Source organism: Meleagris gallopavo, chromosome 5 (genome assembly GCF_000146605.3).
Source record: "Meleagris gallopavo isolate NT-WF06-2002-E0010 breed Aviagen turkey brand Nicholas breeding stock chromosome 5, Turkey_5.1, whole genome shotgun sequence".
Classification (NCBI taxonomy): Eukaryota; Metazoa; Chordata; class Aves; order Galliformes; family Phasianidae; genus Meleagris; species Meleagris gallopavo.
Genome location: NC_015015.2, coordinates 1,692,068 through 1,707,504, shown reverse-complemented (window position 1 = coordinate 1,707,504; position 15,437 = coordinate 1,692,068). Strand labels below are relative to the sequence as shown.

Sequence of the window (15,437 nt, the reverse complement as noted above, 5' to 3'; positions counted from 1 at the left end):
CATTAACAAAAGTTGTGCAAATTTGGGTGTTTTTAAATGCTGCCTATTTTTTTTTTAGCTTATCATATAATATTAAAATAAGGTCTCTCACTTCTTAAAAGAAAGCTTGGCTGTCCTTTTGAGAACACTATAACAATTTACAATGGCAGTTTATTGAAAAACAAAATTAATTTTACAAATTCACAATGCTTTTCCAATTTCAAATGAACGCTGCATTTCCAAAAAGCACAACCTCTAACTTTTCGTCTTGTTTCGTTGCACCAGCAATTTACTAAAAAAAACCCCCGCCCCAAAACAAAAACCCCTCAACTCTCCCTCCCAAAATGCCCCCCACAAAAAATTGTGAAATAAACATGTAACAGAATGCAAGTATTGTAATTAGAAAATGGCAGTTTATAGACCTTCCTCAGTTCCAAACGTGCAGCAGTGCTTCATGATCCTTGAGGGGTTGGAAGGTCAAATATAATTGGAGGGTTGGTTGGTTGAAAGCTGACTGTACACGTTGAAGCATTGATGTACGTTGTGTAACCATCTGTCATAATGCCATAACCTGTAGGGACAATGTGTCACACTTACTGTAACATAAACAAACGATGCCGCCCATGGGCAGCTGCACCGAAAGCTTGTTGTGAGATCAATGCTTTGGAATGAAATTATATTAATCCCTTCAAAATGACATAAGCTCTTGAAAGCTGCCAGAAAGACTTGATTGAAAAAGCACAATCTACTGTATTTGAAATAAGAACTGAAGCTTTTGTTTTATGCACACACGTTTTCCCACAGAAAATCCTCTGCTGCAATTCGTTACAGCAAAACCAGAGACAAAACCACACATGCACTATTTCTAATTGCTTAATTAGTGTGTTGTACTTTGCAAGCTTGTAAAGCCTGTCAGATAATAAAAGAAACAGTAAGGAACAAGAGATTTAGAAGTCACTTCCGTTTAATCTACAAAAATCATTGCCCTCTCTGGGCAATAAATGGAAGCTCGTAAGCTTTTCCCATGATAGCCTTTATCATACAGGTCCTCACTGCACGACTGCCAAGCTCGTGTTCACACTGGCTCACGAAACCTCAGAAATCTATTAGCATGAGCAGCTGAGGGCCCTGGGTTTGCTCAGCGCAGAGCAAAGCAGGCTGAGGGTCGCCTCATGGGGGCTGCAGCTCCTCACAGGGAGCGGAGGGCAGCGCCGAGCTCTGCTCTCTGTGACAGCGACAGGGCCCGAGGGAAACGGCACGGAGCCGTTAGGAGGGTGAGGGGAAGGGTCTGCACCAGAGGGTGGTCAGACACTGGAACGCCCTGCCCAGGGCACGGCCCCAAGCTGCCAGAGTTCAGGGAGCGCTCGGATGTAGGGCTTGGATTTGGGGTGGTTCTGTGCGGAGCCAGGAGTTGGACTCGATGATCCTTGTAGCTCTCTTCCAACTCAGGTTACTCTGAGGTTCTATGATGCAGTGTCCCACTCATAAATGCTGCTGCAAAGTACTTCTTTGAATGAATAAGTGGATCTAACCAGCAGTGTAAAATACAGGTATGGCTTGCCTCTAAGAGGCTTTCACACAGAGCTGAGACTGGTTGATTCAAAAGGAGGCTGCAGTTATAGCAGCCTAACAGGCAAGAGAATTCAAATATAAGAATAGACTTAACAAGAACACAAAGAGATTAAATTCTTCACAAAAAGACCAGTGAAAATCATGACTAAGGAAAAGAATCTCTTGCTGTAAGCACAGTAGACTGCTGGAGGTCAGTGAATAACTACTGGCTTAAGCAGAAAACCGAGGTGAGAGTTAAATAGATGATTGCTTTTCATTGTGAAGGGATGTTGACAACTTGTTCCCAAATAAAGCAAGAATTAGTGAATATTGATCACAGGATTTTTCAACATGTCAAGGATTTGACTCCGCAGTAACACCACAGCATCAGTTTCAGGAGGCTCCTAAACGTCTGGCCAGCAGTGCTCTTGTTTAGGACAAATCTGAGGAACCAGCAGTAATGCCTCCTCTCTCCTAGCCTGTATCATCTTTTCCACTTGCCACACAGGAATAGGATTGGATAAAACACCTGTTCACGTGTAGAATTTTGGGCAAGTGGAACAAACTATGTGTGCCTCGTGAACAGAGTCACACCTGAATCTTCATTAAGCCAGTGTGTGACGCTATGATGTGAGAACACGCATTTGTCACTGTGCAAAAGCACAGAAGTGTCCCTTCTTACAGACATTCTCTCAAGGACATGGAGATAGAGCTCCAGTCCCATCGGTGCATAAGATCCATTGTTTTCAGCTGACATCCACTGAGAGCTTACAAAGAAACTAGAACAAGTCTGGGAAGAATTTGGCACAAAATGCACTTTTTTTTATTAGAGGTTCATAGAGGAAGAGAACTTCCCACCGCTAACCCACAGGGGAAAAATGTTTTTCTTTTAAACCATTATGATACAGCACAGATCACTGCTGTCTGAAAGCTAAGATAAATCCAGCTACCCACAGTTTCTATCACAAAGAATAATCACTTCAGAATTGCTGCACTTTATTTATTTGGACTAGCAATTTTGATTTAGATCATCTCGTGGTGGGAAAAACATTGTTTGTGGCTGTTCTTACTTATCAACCAGAAAAAAAACAGGCACGATCAGAATGTGTGTAGCCACCCCTGACTTAATGGAATGCAGTCTGTGTTCGTCTAAGCTAGAGATGGATGAGAATTAATTGTATTGCAGGATAATGCTCTTAACAATTGCTATTTCTTTCTGTACCAAAACAAGCCATTCTTATGCCTTCTGCATAACTACTAAAACAGGTTTTAAACTTTTTTCGTATTCTTGTAAGAATCTGTTTGAATGTTCGCTTTCAACATGTGCCATCACCTTTCATGTGAGATTTAAATGTAAGGTACTCCCTCAGTGCTTTCTCATAACAATCTCGTACATGAAAATACCTTTCTCTCCTATTGCAACTGAAAATTTCAGTATCCAATGTGCTTACAAAAGCTGCAGACCATTTTTGTGTTTTAGCTGGAAGTCTTGTTGTATTCACTTACTCTGAGTACGCAAGGATTGGTATTTTTACAAAATATCCAGTGGTTTCCTGGGTGCATTCTAATACAGCGAACATGCTACTCAAAGTCACCTCAGTGTTTCCCTTGAAAACTACTGACTTACAGATCTTTATAAACCAGGAATAAAATCAATTTCGTAATATCACAAGGGCTTAAGTAAAACCAATGGTACTAGTTGACAAAGCTGTCCTTTTTTTTCTTCCTTTTTTTTTCCATTTCTCTTTTGTGAAGTTCTCCAAATCTGTGAGCTGATGGAGAACCTAATTAGAGGCAGTGCAGAAATCTGCAGATGGGAGGGGATGTAAAGCATTTAATGCATCATTTTGAGTTCTAGGGTCACAAACACTTACACTCTCTCTCAGGCAAACTTCCTAATATTTGTCTCACAGGCACGTAAAAGCTACAAAATTGGTTTAAATATTTATATGTCTTCAAAATTCTCTCATTCCCTCCCACTGCCAACAAACAGCTTTTTGTTTCTGATCTGGAACTGACTATGAGCATATCTCTTCTTATATGTGAGACTGCTGTAAGGGAACACACATTATGAACCGTATCACAGGATACTTTTAGAAATGCATGCAAAGTGAGTTCTGGCAATGATATTTGCCCTCCTTTCTGCTTTTCTTTACATGCTGAGGGAGGTGAGCTGAGACACTAAGTTGTCTTCAGTTTTCTTTTTTTCTAGCACCTTTCTTGGCTCTTGCACTTGGAATAATTGGACTAAGTTTCATTTTGGCTTGCATGTGTGGGGAATCTCATCTGTTTCTCTAAGTAAGTTTGTCAAAATTTAAATTGCTTTTAAATAACCTGTATAGAACAACCTTTGCACAGTGAGAGATGTAGGTGGCAAAATGCAGCACACGTTCGTGAAACAGCCTGTTTTAATTCTGGCATAAATTTACAAAGTGCCGTGTGTGCAATCACTTCCCTCAGTTCCCTCTCTACTTTAGTCCAATATGTCATTACCCATCCTTTGCAATGCACAAATGACGTGTGCTTCTTTGGAACCAGGCTCAGATCAAAGAGCAGAGAGGCAGTGTTCCTTACCTTCATGGATCCCACCAAAGACATGGAGTTTGGGCCTTACTCGCCTTTGCACTGTGTTTAGCAGTTCCACACAACCAACTCTCTGCAGCTCTTTTGGAACCCAGTCTCGAAAACCTGCAGGCCAAAAATGCAATCAATACTATTAATTTTCTCTATTCAGGTAAAGTTTCACATAGTCTTTCAGGAAGTCATAATTCACTGAAGGTTTATTACACTATCTGCAGTCGTAACCTCTCCATTAAAGCACACAATAGCTTTTAAGAAGCGTTTCACTGTCACTTTGTCTTCCTCAAGATCACCCTCCTCCATCTGCACTGATATTTCTCTGGATGTGATTTGTTTTTTTTAAACTACGGGCTTAAACTCATCTTCCACCTTGAAACCTTGGAACATTTATTCCCAGCATTGCTGCTGATTTTTCTTCCCTTTCCCGTCTCTCACAGCAGTCACCTTCCCAAGTCAGCAGGTTGGCTACTCCAGAACAAAATACCTGAGGAAGATTGGCTGTTGTACAACCTGATAGCTGCTGCCACCTGAAAGATTTAAAATAGAGTTTCCCAACAACTTCCAGAGGAACACAGTCTGCAAGTGCTAGTCTTGTTCTGAGTCCCCAGTCACCAACAATAGGCAACGAGTATTCAATTAAAACATTCATTAGCATCCATAGCATCAAAGTATTTCTATACAAAAGCAATTCAGAGCAGAAGGATTAGCAGCCCTTTTAAAACAGTACCTATGAAACACTATAACAGTGCTTGTGGGTTGGGTTTTTTTTTGCTTCTTTGGGAAAATAAACAGACTAAAAGAGGGCTGTTCAAGGTGTTGGTTTTCAATATCCAGTGTGTTCCACTGTCAGTGGATGGTGCATCACTGCTTTATCAAAGTGGAACGCAGGCAGCCCTAGTGAGCTTAACAGTATGAAAAGAGCTGTTAGTTACCAAGATATCAGAAGAGCATAAGTACATTATTAGTCAAAAAGGTCTTTTTCTCCCCTTCTTTTCCTTAGCTCTGCATAGATTGCTGACTATTAACTTCGTTGTGACACAATACATAAGCCATGCATTAATTCCTGACTCCATAGTCACTGTGAAACGCTGCAAGAACACAGAGCCAGCCAGGTAGCATTTAAATGCTGCTTTATAATGGCACTATGCAATCCTGGTTACTGGTGGGGGTTTTTTGTTTTCTTTGAAGTCACTACCATCATCGAATTGAGTGACTACATCTGAACACCTGACCCCCTGGATTTACTAGAACCATGACAAAATTACAGTCTATTAGCAGTAATGAATAAGAGGCTGATGCTTCCTCATCCTCAGAAGCCACATTTAGAAAAGGCAGGTGCTCAGTTGTTTTAAAACCGACTGAAATATTAAAGATACAACTCTAGACTCCTCATCATAGGCATTTTAAAGGAAAGCAATAAATAATGTGTAATCGTATCTCGTGAGGTTACAGGATAGGGAAAAAAAATTCAAATCATTCAATGTAGGCGTTAATTACTTTAGATATGTCCCAAACCAAGCACTCTTGCCTCTGCTGAGCAAGCATCTCAGCATCTTTTTGAGAATTCTGTTTATCACAGGATGAGCATGCAGATCAGAGAGCACAATTAAACTAAATGGAAGACTTCAACTAATTCATGAAAAAAAAAAAGAAAAAAGAAGTATGCATACATAGATTGATTTGAGGGCCTAAATTTATTGCTTCACGAGTTTAGGATAAGTAAGCTAGAATATGCAAGAGTAGTTTTAAAGATGTTATTCAGTTTAAAAGGGAACAGTCAGGGAGAACATGTGACTGTATAATCCTGAACTTTTGACTGCATACTCTCAAACCTTAAAGAAACATGTCATAGTAGTTGGGAAAACGTTTTAGAAGTTTTAGTCAATCTCTGAGAAATCATGTGGGATTGGAAAGTGCAAGATGAATAATGTTCTTAAGTGAAGTGTCAAACTCTCACGGCCACGGAATCAGATATTTGATATTCCCTTGTTTGAGCGAAACAAAAAATGTAATTGAAAAAAAACACCTGGAAGCTCAACAGTTCTGCAACTCTAATAATCTCTGTGCTCTTCTTACCAAAAGGCTTTAATTCACAGCCCTGAGTTAGCATGCAGTTACAATAAATCTTATAGCATTAATAATTTTGGTTATTTTGAAGGTAAAATTCTCAGGAGGGAAAAAAAAGTCTCACACAGCTTTTGTTTCACTTACCAAGGGGAGGTCCGTGTGTCATTAGTATATCAATGCCCTCAGGGATAAGGTTCCACTTGTCTAGCAAAGACTGACCTCTGGGTAGGTTAAAGCCCCATCCATTAAACCACGGTGTCCTTTGGGGAAAAATAAGATGAACTGCATCAGTGCAAAATAAAATTCTCTTCTCCATTTTTTTCCCCTGGATTATAACAAGTTCTGCACTACAGAGACTACTTGCAAACAGCCTTTTCAACAGGAAAGCCTCTAAAGCAAACCAGTTCAAATACATACACACACAGATCTGTATGTTTGAATTAAAATTAATATCTTATGCTCTTTTTGTATCTCAAGAGTACATGACCTTTATCTACCAGAGAGAAAAAGAAAAACATTAAAGTAACAAAGCTATAATTAGAGTTTAAGTTTAGTGATGTTTAAATGTAAGAACTCCTACCTTATCAACCTATAAAAAAAAAACAAAAACCAAGTTTTTGGAGATAAGGAACAATTAAAGCAAAAAACATCTAGTAGAAAAGAGTTCATTAGGAAGGCCATATAACACTGTACTTACGAGCACTCTGATATTTCACTGAAGTCAAACTTCCTTTGCCCAGTACTTTCAATATCGTAACACTTTCACATAACTTGGCTTAACTCCTGAGCCTCCTAGAGATGTTTAGCCCCACAGTAACTTTTTAAAGGAGATCTTATCACTTACAATTCATTTAGGATTTCCTAAGAAAAACAGAGGTTCTAAGTTTTCCCCATCACAGCACAGCGTTGCTCTGAGACATTTGTTTATCCATCAAGCCAGACATGTAATAATAAAAAGCTTACTTTTAACGAGTGCTTTTTCAACATGTACCAGCGAAGCGAGTGGTTTTGATGCAAGTATAATACAACAAAGCCCCTTCTGATCAGGTACATCCATAGCACAGTCGTTCCTAGTGATGTCCACAGCTGTTATTAGCAAGATTCTATGTAGCTGTTAGAATTGCAATAATTTTGATAGTTTTCATGTTAGAAGTTTTACTTCCTAGAATCTAGGTAACTATTAGAATAGGTTGCTTCATTTTCTACCTGTTCCAGCCCTAGAGAGTTCAAGCTACTCTTGTAGCCTTCTTTGTACTGTAGTTCTGAAAAGAAAATTTTCAGTTTAAAAATAAACCTTGCAGGAAAGCATACACGTTAAATAGGAAAGAGATCATTATGAGTTTTACATCACTTCATTATGTAATCTGCCTCCTGCACCCTCTAAATTATGCAGACGTTCAATACCAAATATGCATCCAAGTGGAAATTTCCTGTTGAGAGAGTCTCTACTTCATTTTTACTTTTTTGCAATTAAAGTTGTTTGTTTGTGACAGACAGTCATTTGACAGATGGGGAGTTTGCATAGTTATAAGTATATTCTGAGTTCCTGAAAGTCAGCAGCACAGGCAGACAGCAGGCAGCAGCAGTACAGGTGCAAGAAGGGCATTGGTGCCCCAGTCATAGACACCACGCGGTCCTGCTGAGCCAATGCTACTCGTACACGGGAACTCCTCAACCTAGTAGACTTCCTGGGCGTTGGATGAACGGCAAAGACAGGAAAACTAATGTCACTAAGTGTTTTAGGTAAGCTATGGCCTCCCCAAGCAAAGCAACTCCAGCTCTCACTGTTGGCTCGTTCTGCACCCAGTGAAATGCTGAGGCAGGGTCTTACGCTGTGAAGCAAGGCAAGCATGCTGCAGACTAGCTTTACACACAATTGAAATAAAACCGAAGCACGTGCCTTCGCTTCAGCTAAATTACAGGTGTTCCTGCTTTTCTACGATTCACCCTTCTGAAACAAGTCCAAATTAGGTACGAATGTTTCCTTTCCTATCATGTTCCCAGGATTTAACATATCGAGATTATCGTAGCCCTCGGAGCTGCAGTTAAAAGTTAAAATACAGTTTGGCTAAACATTCAGCTGCTTAAAAAAACAAACACACAGCTCATAGATTGAACTTTTCACTATCAATTAATGATTCTTTCCCCACTTGCATTTCTTCTGTAGATAGTACTTTAGTTATTAAACCATAGTTAAACCTGAAACATGAAACCACATCTGTGATCTCTTTGGAGCTCTTTGGAGACTGCAACCACAGAAAAGCCTCCATTTATCTGCGGGTCTTTTATTTTATGTTACTCTTAAGCACTGAGGAAGGAGGAGGGGAACCTGAGTTCCTCTATACTCTTCCTTCATCAGTCTCTGTAATTAGCTGTGACTAACAGCTACCACGTGGGAATCCACTTGTAAGAAAACTTTCAAGAAGCCCTCACCATTGTGCAGCGTGGGCATAAAGAAAGACAGTAAGATACTTTAATATGCTAAATATTTTCTCAGGAAATAAAAACAAAAAATAAAAAGCGGGGAGGCTGTGACTGGCAGAACACCTGGGTTACAGATTTAGGTTTTGCTGCTTGGAACAGAACACTGTGAGCACCATGCCCTGGCTCGTACCCAGAGAGCTGCCAGGCCCCAGTGGCACTGCGGAGTTTCAGGCCTTGCAGGAGAGCCAGCAGGGAAGAGCAGAACAACAGCTTCATGGCACAGGTTCAGCCTGAGATGAGATCACAAGGAAGGTCACCCCGTGTTTGCACTGTGCTGTTACCGTGCAGGCAAAACGGAGTTGATGTGCTGTGAATCCCCGGAGAGTCCAGGAGCGGCTGCTCACCCCCAGCAAGCTGTGGACATGTGGAGCAAAGACAAGGCCTGCACTGCAGGCAGGCAGGTTCCTCTCAGCAGATATCGGATATTCCACTCCAGTTACTGCCTCTCTTTGATTAAGCAAGGTTAAATATTGTCAAATGCAACTTCTAAATAATCTAGGGGAAAGAAAATGTGCACGTAGTTGCGCATCTCCTGCAACATCTTTTGAGCTGAGTGCTTGCTGGCACAGAGCACCTCAGCTCTAGGACAGTACTCCAAGATCCCTTGGCTGCACCCACCTGTGATAAACTGCAACCCAGTGCGAACAGTTAGGCAAAGGCTAATTAAGCATTTATACATGCGTATTTTTCTTTCCTATTAAGTTTTAGGTAAGAGAGTTCAGTTAGCTACGAGAAACTAGAGTTGTATAGTTCACTTTTACGCAGCTCAAAGAAAAGAAAGCAATCAGCTGTAGGAATGCTACAGGGGAGGCACAGACGTAGTACCACGGGAATTAGGAATGAGAGATTACAAATGATTTCATCATTTTACATTTGATGGACCAGAACACTTCCTGGTACACACCGCATGGCACGACGCAGGCCCCGCTCACACTGCGTGTCAGCCCATGGCTGGGAAAGCCTAATTGAGCCCCCGCTCTTTGCAGCCACGATGCACTTCACAGCATCTTTCATGTGCCATGAAACTGTCACGGTAATTCTTGATCCCTGGCTCACCTGACGGCTCAGCCCTCCCCTGCCTGCAAAGCTTCCTTATCATTTAGGAATAGCAGTTCTGCTGGCACCAGATGTGTCTCAGGGAATAACCTAATGAAAGGCAGACACCTGCCCCATCGCTGCCCTCCGCAGTTCCTCATCTCTATGCAGCAATCCCCACAGATCCCTCTCCACCTGCCATTTCGGAACTTACATCTTCCGCAATTACAAGAACTCCTGTGCAGCAGGCCGCATGTTGCCTCACACCTTGTGCCATGAGACACGCACCTCACCTGCCACAAAACCAAGGAGGAGAGGATCTTAAGCTCCAGGGCAAGACTTCCCCTCCCTTCACAGGTGCACTGGAAAAACTGTCTGATGAGAAAAGCAAATCCCTGCCCTTAGAGGCAGAGAGAGAGCTTGTTCTTCAGCTGGTGATCATGTCTCCCTTTCCCCAAGAGACTTTACTGGTCTTTACTATTTTACAATTAAAAAGAAAAAAAAAAGAAGTGAGAAAGCATTAATTTACGATGTAAGTTTCAGAAAATAAAGTCACAACCACTCCTTGGTGTGCAGATCTCAGAAGCCAGAAAGCCACAATCACACAGGGAAACAAAAGACATAAGGCCATGGCCAAGTTCATACCAGTTATTCAAGAACTTACCTCCTTCTGGAACACTTGTGTTTTTAAGGGATGGTATCTTCCACTGTGTTCTTTCATTCTTCTTTGGCTAGGGGCTCATGAATTTAATTATGCGATCCTCAGAGCAACAACCCAGAAGATAAGGGTACAATGAGACCTTCTAGATGAAGGGTTTCCTTTTACTTCTGGTTTTAACTCTTAAATGCAATTATTTCAATAGTTACTTCTTAACAGGAACACATTCTCTGCTCTTAATTCACAGTATTCATTCATTTTAAGACTAACCAGTCTCTTCAGAAAGCTTCAGTTTTATCTTTAGTCCAGTGAGTAAAGTACACTGGAGGCAGAAATCTCAGGCTGCTTCCTTCTGCAAGACAAAGTTGAGGGAATGCCTAACATGCATCACAGCAGGAAGCCCTTCCACACAACCAACAACAGAACACTCTATATTTTGGTCTGCATTTGAGGCGAACTCACAAGCCTGGCTTAGAAGAGAGACTGGTGGCTCTCCTTCAGCAGAAGAGAAAGGAATGGGACAGGGCAGTGAATGTGCACTCCTAGAGCTGCTCAGTTACAGGACTGGCTTACACACGTATCTCCAAAGTGCCTGTTACAGCCCTACATGAACGGGGCAGCAGGGCGGTGCATTAGCAGAAAAGAAACTGCAAAAGACCAACCAACAGAACCAACACCTTTCAGTCCCCCCCCCACACCTGTCTGCTGAATGGAGAGCTGCCTGCTGAGATGCACCAAGTGACTGCAGTGGGCAACAGGAGAAGGGGATCTGCAGAGTGCGTGTAGCTAGGAGAACAAGACTCGGCAGGGCAAGTGCACAATGCACTACATAAGCACATTTTACAAGGTAAGAGCTGCTATAAAGACCGTGACACTTGCTTTCATTGCTACAAAAGCATTTTTCATTAAGCACTTTCTCATAGTGGGTATTAAAACTACTTTTTTTTTATAAAATATAATGGAATGAGGAAATCTTAAAGGCTAGATAATTTCCTAAATGTGCTCATTACAACATTGCGATTTTGCTCGTAATGTTGTGGCATCTGAAAAGGACAAAGTCTAGTGATTCTAGCTGTCTGAGCTCATTTCCACTAGCATTCACCTACTGCGCCTAACTGTCTCACTGGGAATGTGGGGACACTAATATACAACCTAGAGAAGTATCACAGAGTCCGGATCCTTGGGATTTTGCCTATCAGGCATCTTTAATCAATCGAAGCTCTCCTGGGGCAGCTCTTATGGAAGTGGGTTACCAGCACTGAGATGATGTAATGGTATGCATCTTCTCGTTAGGGAAGTACAGATTTTAGGCACCTATGCAAGTGTTTGAAAAATAGCAGAGCTACGTTTTCAACGTTACAAAAAACTGGAGCCACAACAGCTGTTGGCATTTTTGCAGGTTTTCTCTGTCTCTTTTAACTCACATACTATGATTTATAAACGTTCACTGCTTCTCTAAATGATAAAACATTTGAGAGAAACAACCAACACACATCCCCCAAGTTTGGAAAGGAGAGTGCACACAGTACCTTTTTCCACAAAGCAGTCTTCCACAAAGTGCTGTAAGCACTTTGCTACTACAGAACTAGTGTGAATTAGTGTATTCCTTGCAGTAAGCTGTTCTGAAATTCCATCCTCAATTGTACAGCAATAGGAGGAGGTTTTCACTTGATCTCCTTGCAGAAAGAGACCTGTGCTTGGATCTTTGAGAGGTAAGAAATAAAAACAAGGTCTTCAGCTGCTGCTATTTAGCAAGTTCTTTAGATGTGCTGATCTGGACCAGATTATTTCCTAAAACAAGACAGACGTGGGCATAAGCCCAGCATTAGCTGTCTGTCTGATTGGAAAATGCTATGTGAAAAGAATTCCATTCTTCATCTTGCAGTTCTTCCCTGTCTCACTCTCTTCACATCTCTCTGCCTGTGACGCCTCAAGGCTGCTCCACCTTTTATTGACAAATGATTGAGCTCTGGTCCCCAAACCTACTCCTGCATAGAAGGCAGTCATGTAAAGGAACACAAAAACCTGCAAGGGTTTGAGAAGCACAAGGCCAAAAGTGCCGGCTAATGGGAGGTTAAAATGCCAGCAGTGTCCTGGAGGATCATAGGATATGAAGGACAGCAGGACACAGAGCATGTGGCTCCCTGAAGACAGGAAGAAAGAACATGCAGTGAAGCAGAGTGGGGGCAACAAAAGCAAGGCAGCTGATACAGGAGAGAAAGGGAATAGCTGAGATTTTCAACTTTGCCTCAGAAAAATTTTGGGTAAGTAACTGAATTGCTCATCAAAGAGGAAATCTCCAAATCTTCTGAGGCTTACTAATCTCTAGCTGTATTGCAATTATTTTATTTAGGGCTTTACTTAATGAGATCTGGGAGATATTTTAATATCCCAAAAATATGAAAATAATTCAAACTTGACTCAAGGGCTAATTTCATTCTACTTTTATAAAGAACAGGACTACAAAGACCTACTAACGTAGGTAGTATATTAGACCTTGCATGTTTCTGCACTGTGTGTGACTGAGGATGGCTTGAAGGATACACCTGGCTGTCAGTTAGGGGCAGCCTCAGTTGGGCCCATACAGGACACTACACTGCCCCAACTGCAATGGGGAAACAAAGCACCATGCAGCCTGATTTGCAGAACTGGTTCTTCTTCCAGAGCGGGCACCTGGTCCCCTTCACCCCGTACTTCTTCTCTGTGCAGGGTACATCCCCTTACGTGCCAAAGGATGCTGCAGTATTCAAATGAGCTAGAAATTCTCAGTATTTAAACGGTAGAATGTCATGATCTTTGTAGAAAGAGAGGATGGAGGTGTCTGGCTCAGAAGCTTCCCACAGCACGAAGTGAACACCCGCTCTGAAGGAAAGGGAGAGGGAAGAAGGAAGAAGAAAAACCAACAGCAGTTGGCTGAAATTTTGATCTGATTTTTCTCACTCACTTTGCATGCTCTGGAACAGTGCTTGGATGTCCAGCTTCTTCTAGGAAACATAATCACAATATGCTATTTATATGTTACCTCGAATTTATGTTCCACATGCCTCTTACTATCCACGCAGGAAATGTAAATGGACAGAGCTTCAATCCCAGGGAGAGCTGAAAGAGGGTTCTATTAGTAGTTGTTTTTCTGCACTGACAACAGAAACGAAGGTACAGTGAAGACAGAAGGGAAGTAACTGCCTCTCCTCACAACCCATACGTATTTCTGCGTATTTTCCATTTATGTAATTGCTTCTAGTAGCTTCTATTGAATATATACATGTGTAAATCAAAGTAGCATTTGGAAAATACCGTCTTGAACGCAAACAAGCTACGTTGCAAGGAACCACTAAACAAACATTATCAGATATAAGGGTTTATAACAATTACAACTCTGAAAAGAAGTTATTCCTGCCTGTCCTATTGGTGAATTTGGTTTGTTTCCCCAGGAAACAGGCTCCAGAAACTTCATGGTTTTGGATGATACTTAAAACAGAATTCTTTAGCATCACCTAGAGTCTCCACAGTTCCTCTGAAAGGCTGTACTGGCCAGAGAAAAACACGATTGCTTATTCATTAATAAATGCTGGAAACACAAACTGGATTTATTCCACATATATATGTGTGTATATTTACGCAGTGCTCCAGCATCTTTATGTACATCTGTACTCCTTACTACTCTTAACATACGTAACTTAATGGCAGCATCATGAAAACGGAATTGTCCCCCTGAATGATTATCACTGGCTGGGGACCCCTTAAGATCCCCTGAGCCAAGACAGCAGCTCATAGCTGCCAGAGAGGTCCCTGCATTACACCTGCTACAACTCCTTACATCAGCTCTAGCTCTTGCAGTTCTTCATGAGCTGATTCAACTCACCAAAACAGCAGAAAACTAACTAAAAAGAGTAGGAAAAAAAAACAAGCGAACAAAAAAAACACAGACAACCAGAAGGATATGAGAAGAGGTGAGGTTTTTAGGCGTTGCTGGTAAACACTCATCTGCTGGTTCCGCTGGATGCTGCCAGAACTTTTTGTTTGTTTGAAGTCTGCGCTACTTTCAGCTGGATGTAAAGTCACTTACCCTTCATAACTTGATAAAATCAACCAAAACAATCAAAAAGTTTCCAGGGTCACAATACACATGTATTTGGCATATGGTACAGCATAAAACATCATGGCTAGACCTGAACTGGTAATAATGTTTTACCGTTCAATTGTAAGAGCTATGAAATACTCTTACGTTTCACCAAAAGCTGTGATCCTGCATTGAAGTATGCAGGAAGGGAAAGTTTACAGCTTCTGTCCAGTCTTTCTCAAACACACCACCAACACGCTTGCCAAATTCGGTCAACCAAGAAACTATCAAAAAAGTCACGAGGGGAAAAGTGCAACCTCTGGTTATTTGCTGCGTATGCACATACAAAAATTCTGTGGTTGGCATTACATACAACTTGTGTAAACACACATGGGTGCATACTGCATATATATACACACACTATATCATGTGTGTGCATGATAATATATATATAAATACATATATCTTCTTCTGCTCTGCCTGTGACAAGGAGTCCAGCAAATAACTCGAGGAAATGGAAGACTGTACTCCCAAGTCAATGAAAACTTGTACTACAACAGCACTCAAGCATGAGAGCAGGAATATGAGTTAACATTTTCAGGTCATTACCTGGAGGAGCTGTCTTATGAATGAGTCAATTTAGCAAATCAATTAAAGTAATGCAGTTACTTGATCAACAAATGAACACGAAGAAAAAAAAATATGGAAAAGGCTGAGAAAAGAAAAAAAACAGATGAGGATCATAAAAGAAACAGGAGCTGCTTAAAAGGACTGCAGAGCATTCAGCATTGCAGAGGTAGCAGCAGCATTACTTTAATTGAAAAGGATCTGTTTAAGCATGGGTCACTCGCTTTTGTTATCTCTGAGATCATTAAGCAAAGAGCTCAGGTTACATGCAGATCAATTTATGCAACATTTAATTTTAGGCTCACCCACCCTCATGATGTCCCTGCAAAGAGGTTTGTGGGAGATGCGGATTACCACAGATTGAACGAGGATTAATTTGACTGTTTGGGGAAAAAA

The 15,437-nt window shown here is 41.3% G+C and overlaps 1 protein-coding gene across 1 annotated transcript in view; it reads right to left on the bottom strand.

Moving 5' to 3' along the window:
- Positions 1 to 6: 6 nt before the first annotated feature.
- Positions 7 to 15,437, bottom strand: part of MPPED2 (metallophosphoesterase domain containing 2) — a 124,015-nt gene continuing 108,584 nt past the window's right edge. The window contains exons 7-9 of the mRNA XM_003206082.4: positions 6,322 to 6,437; positions 4,105 to 4,218; positions 7 to 550 (exon numbers count right to left, since the gene is read on the bottom strand). Of these exons, the coding sequence (XP_003206130.1) occupies positions 432 to 550; positions 4,105 to 4,218; positions 6,322 to 6,437 (349 nt within the window). The 3' untranslated portion in view covers positions 7 to 431. The remainder of the gene's footprint in view (positions 551 to 4,104; positions 4,219 to 6,321; positions 6,438 to 15,437) is intronic.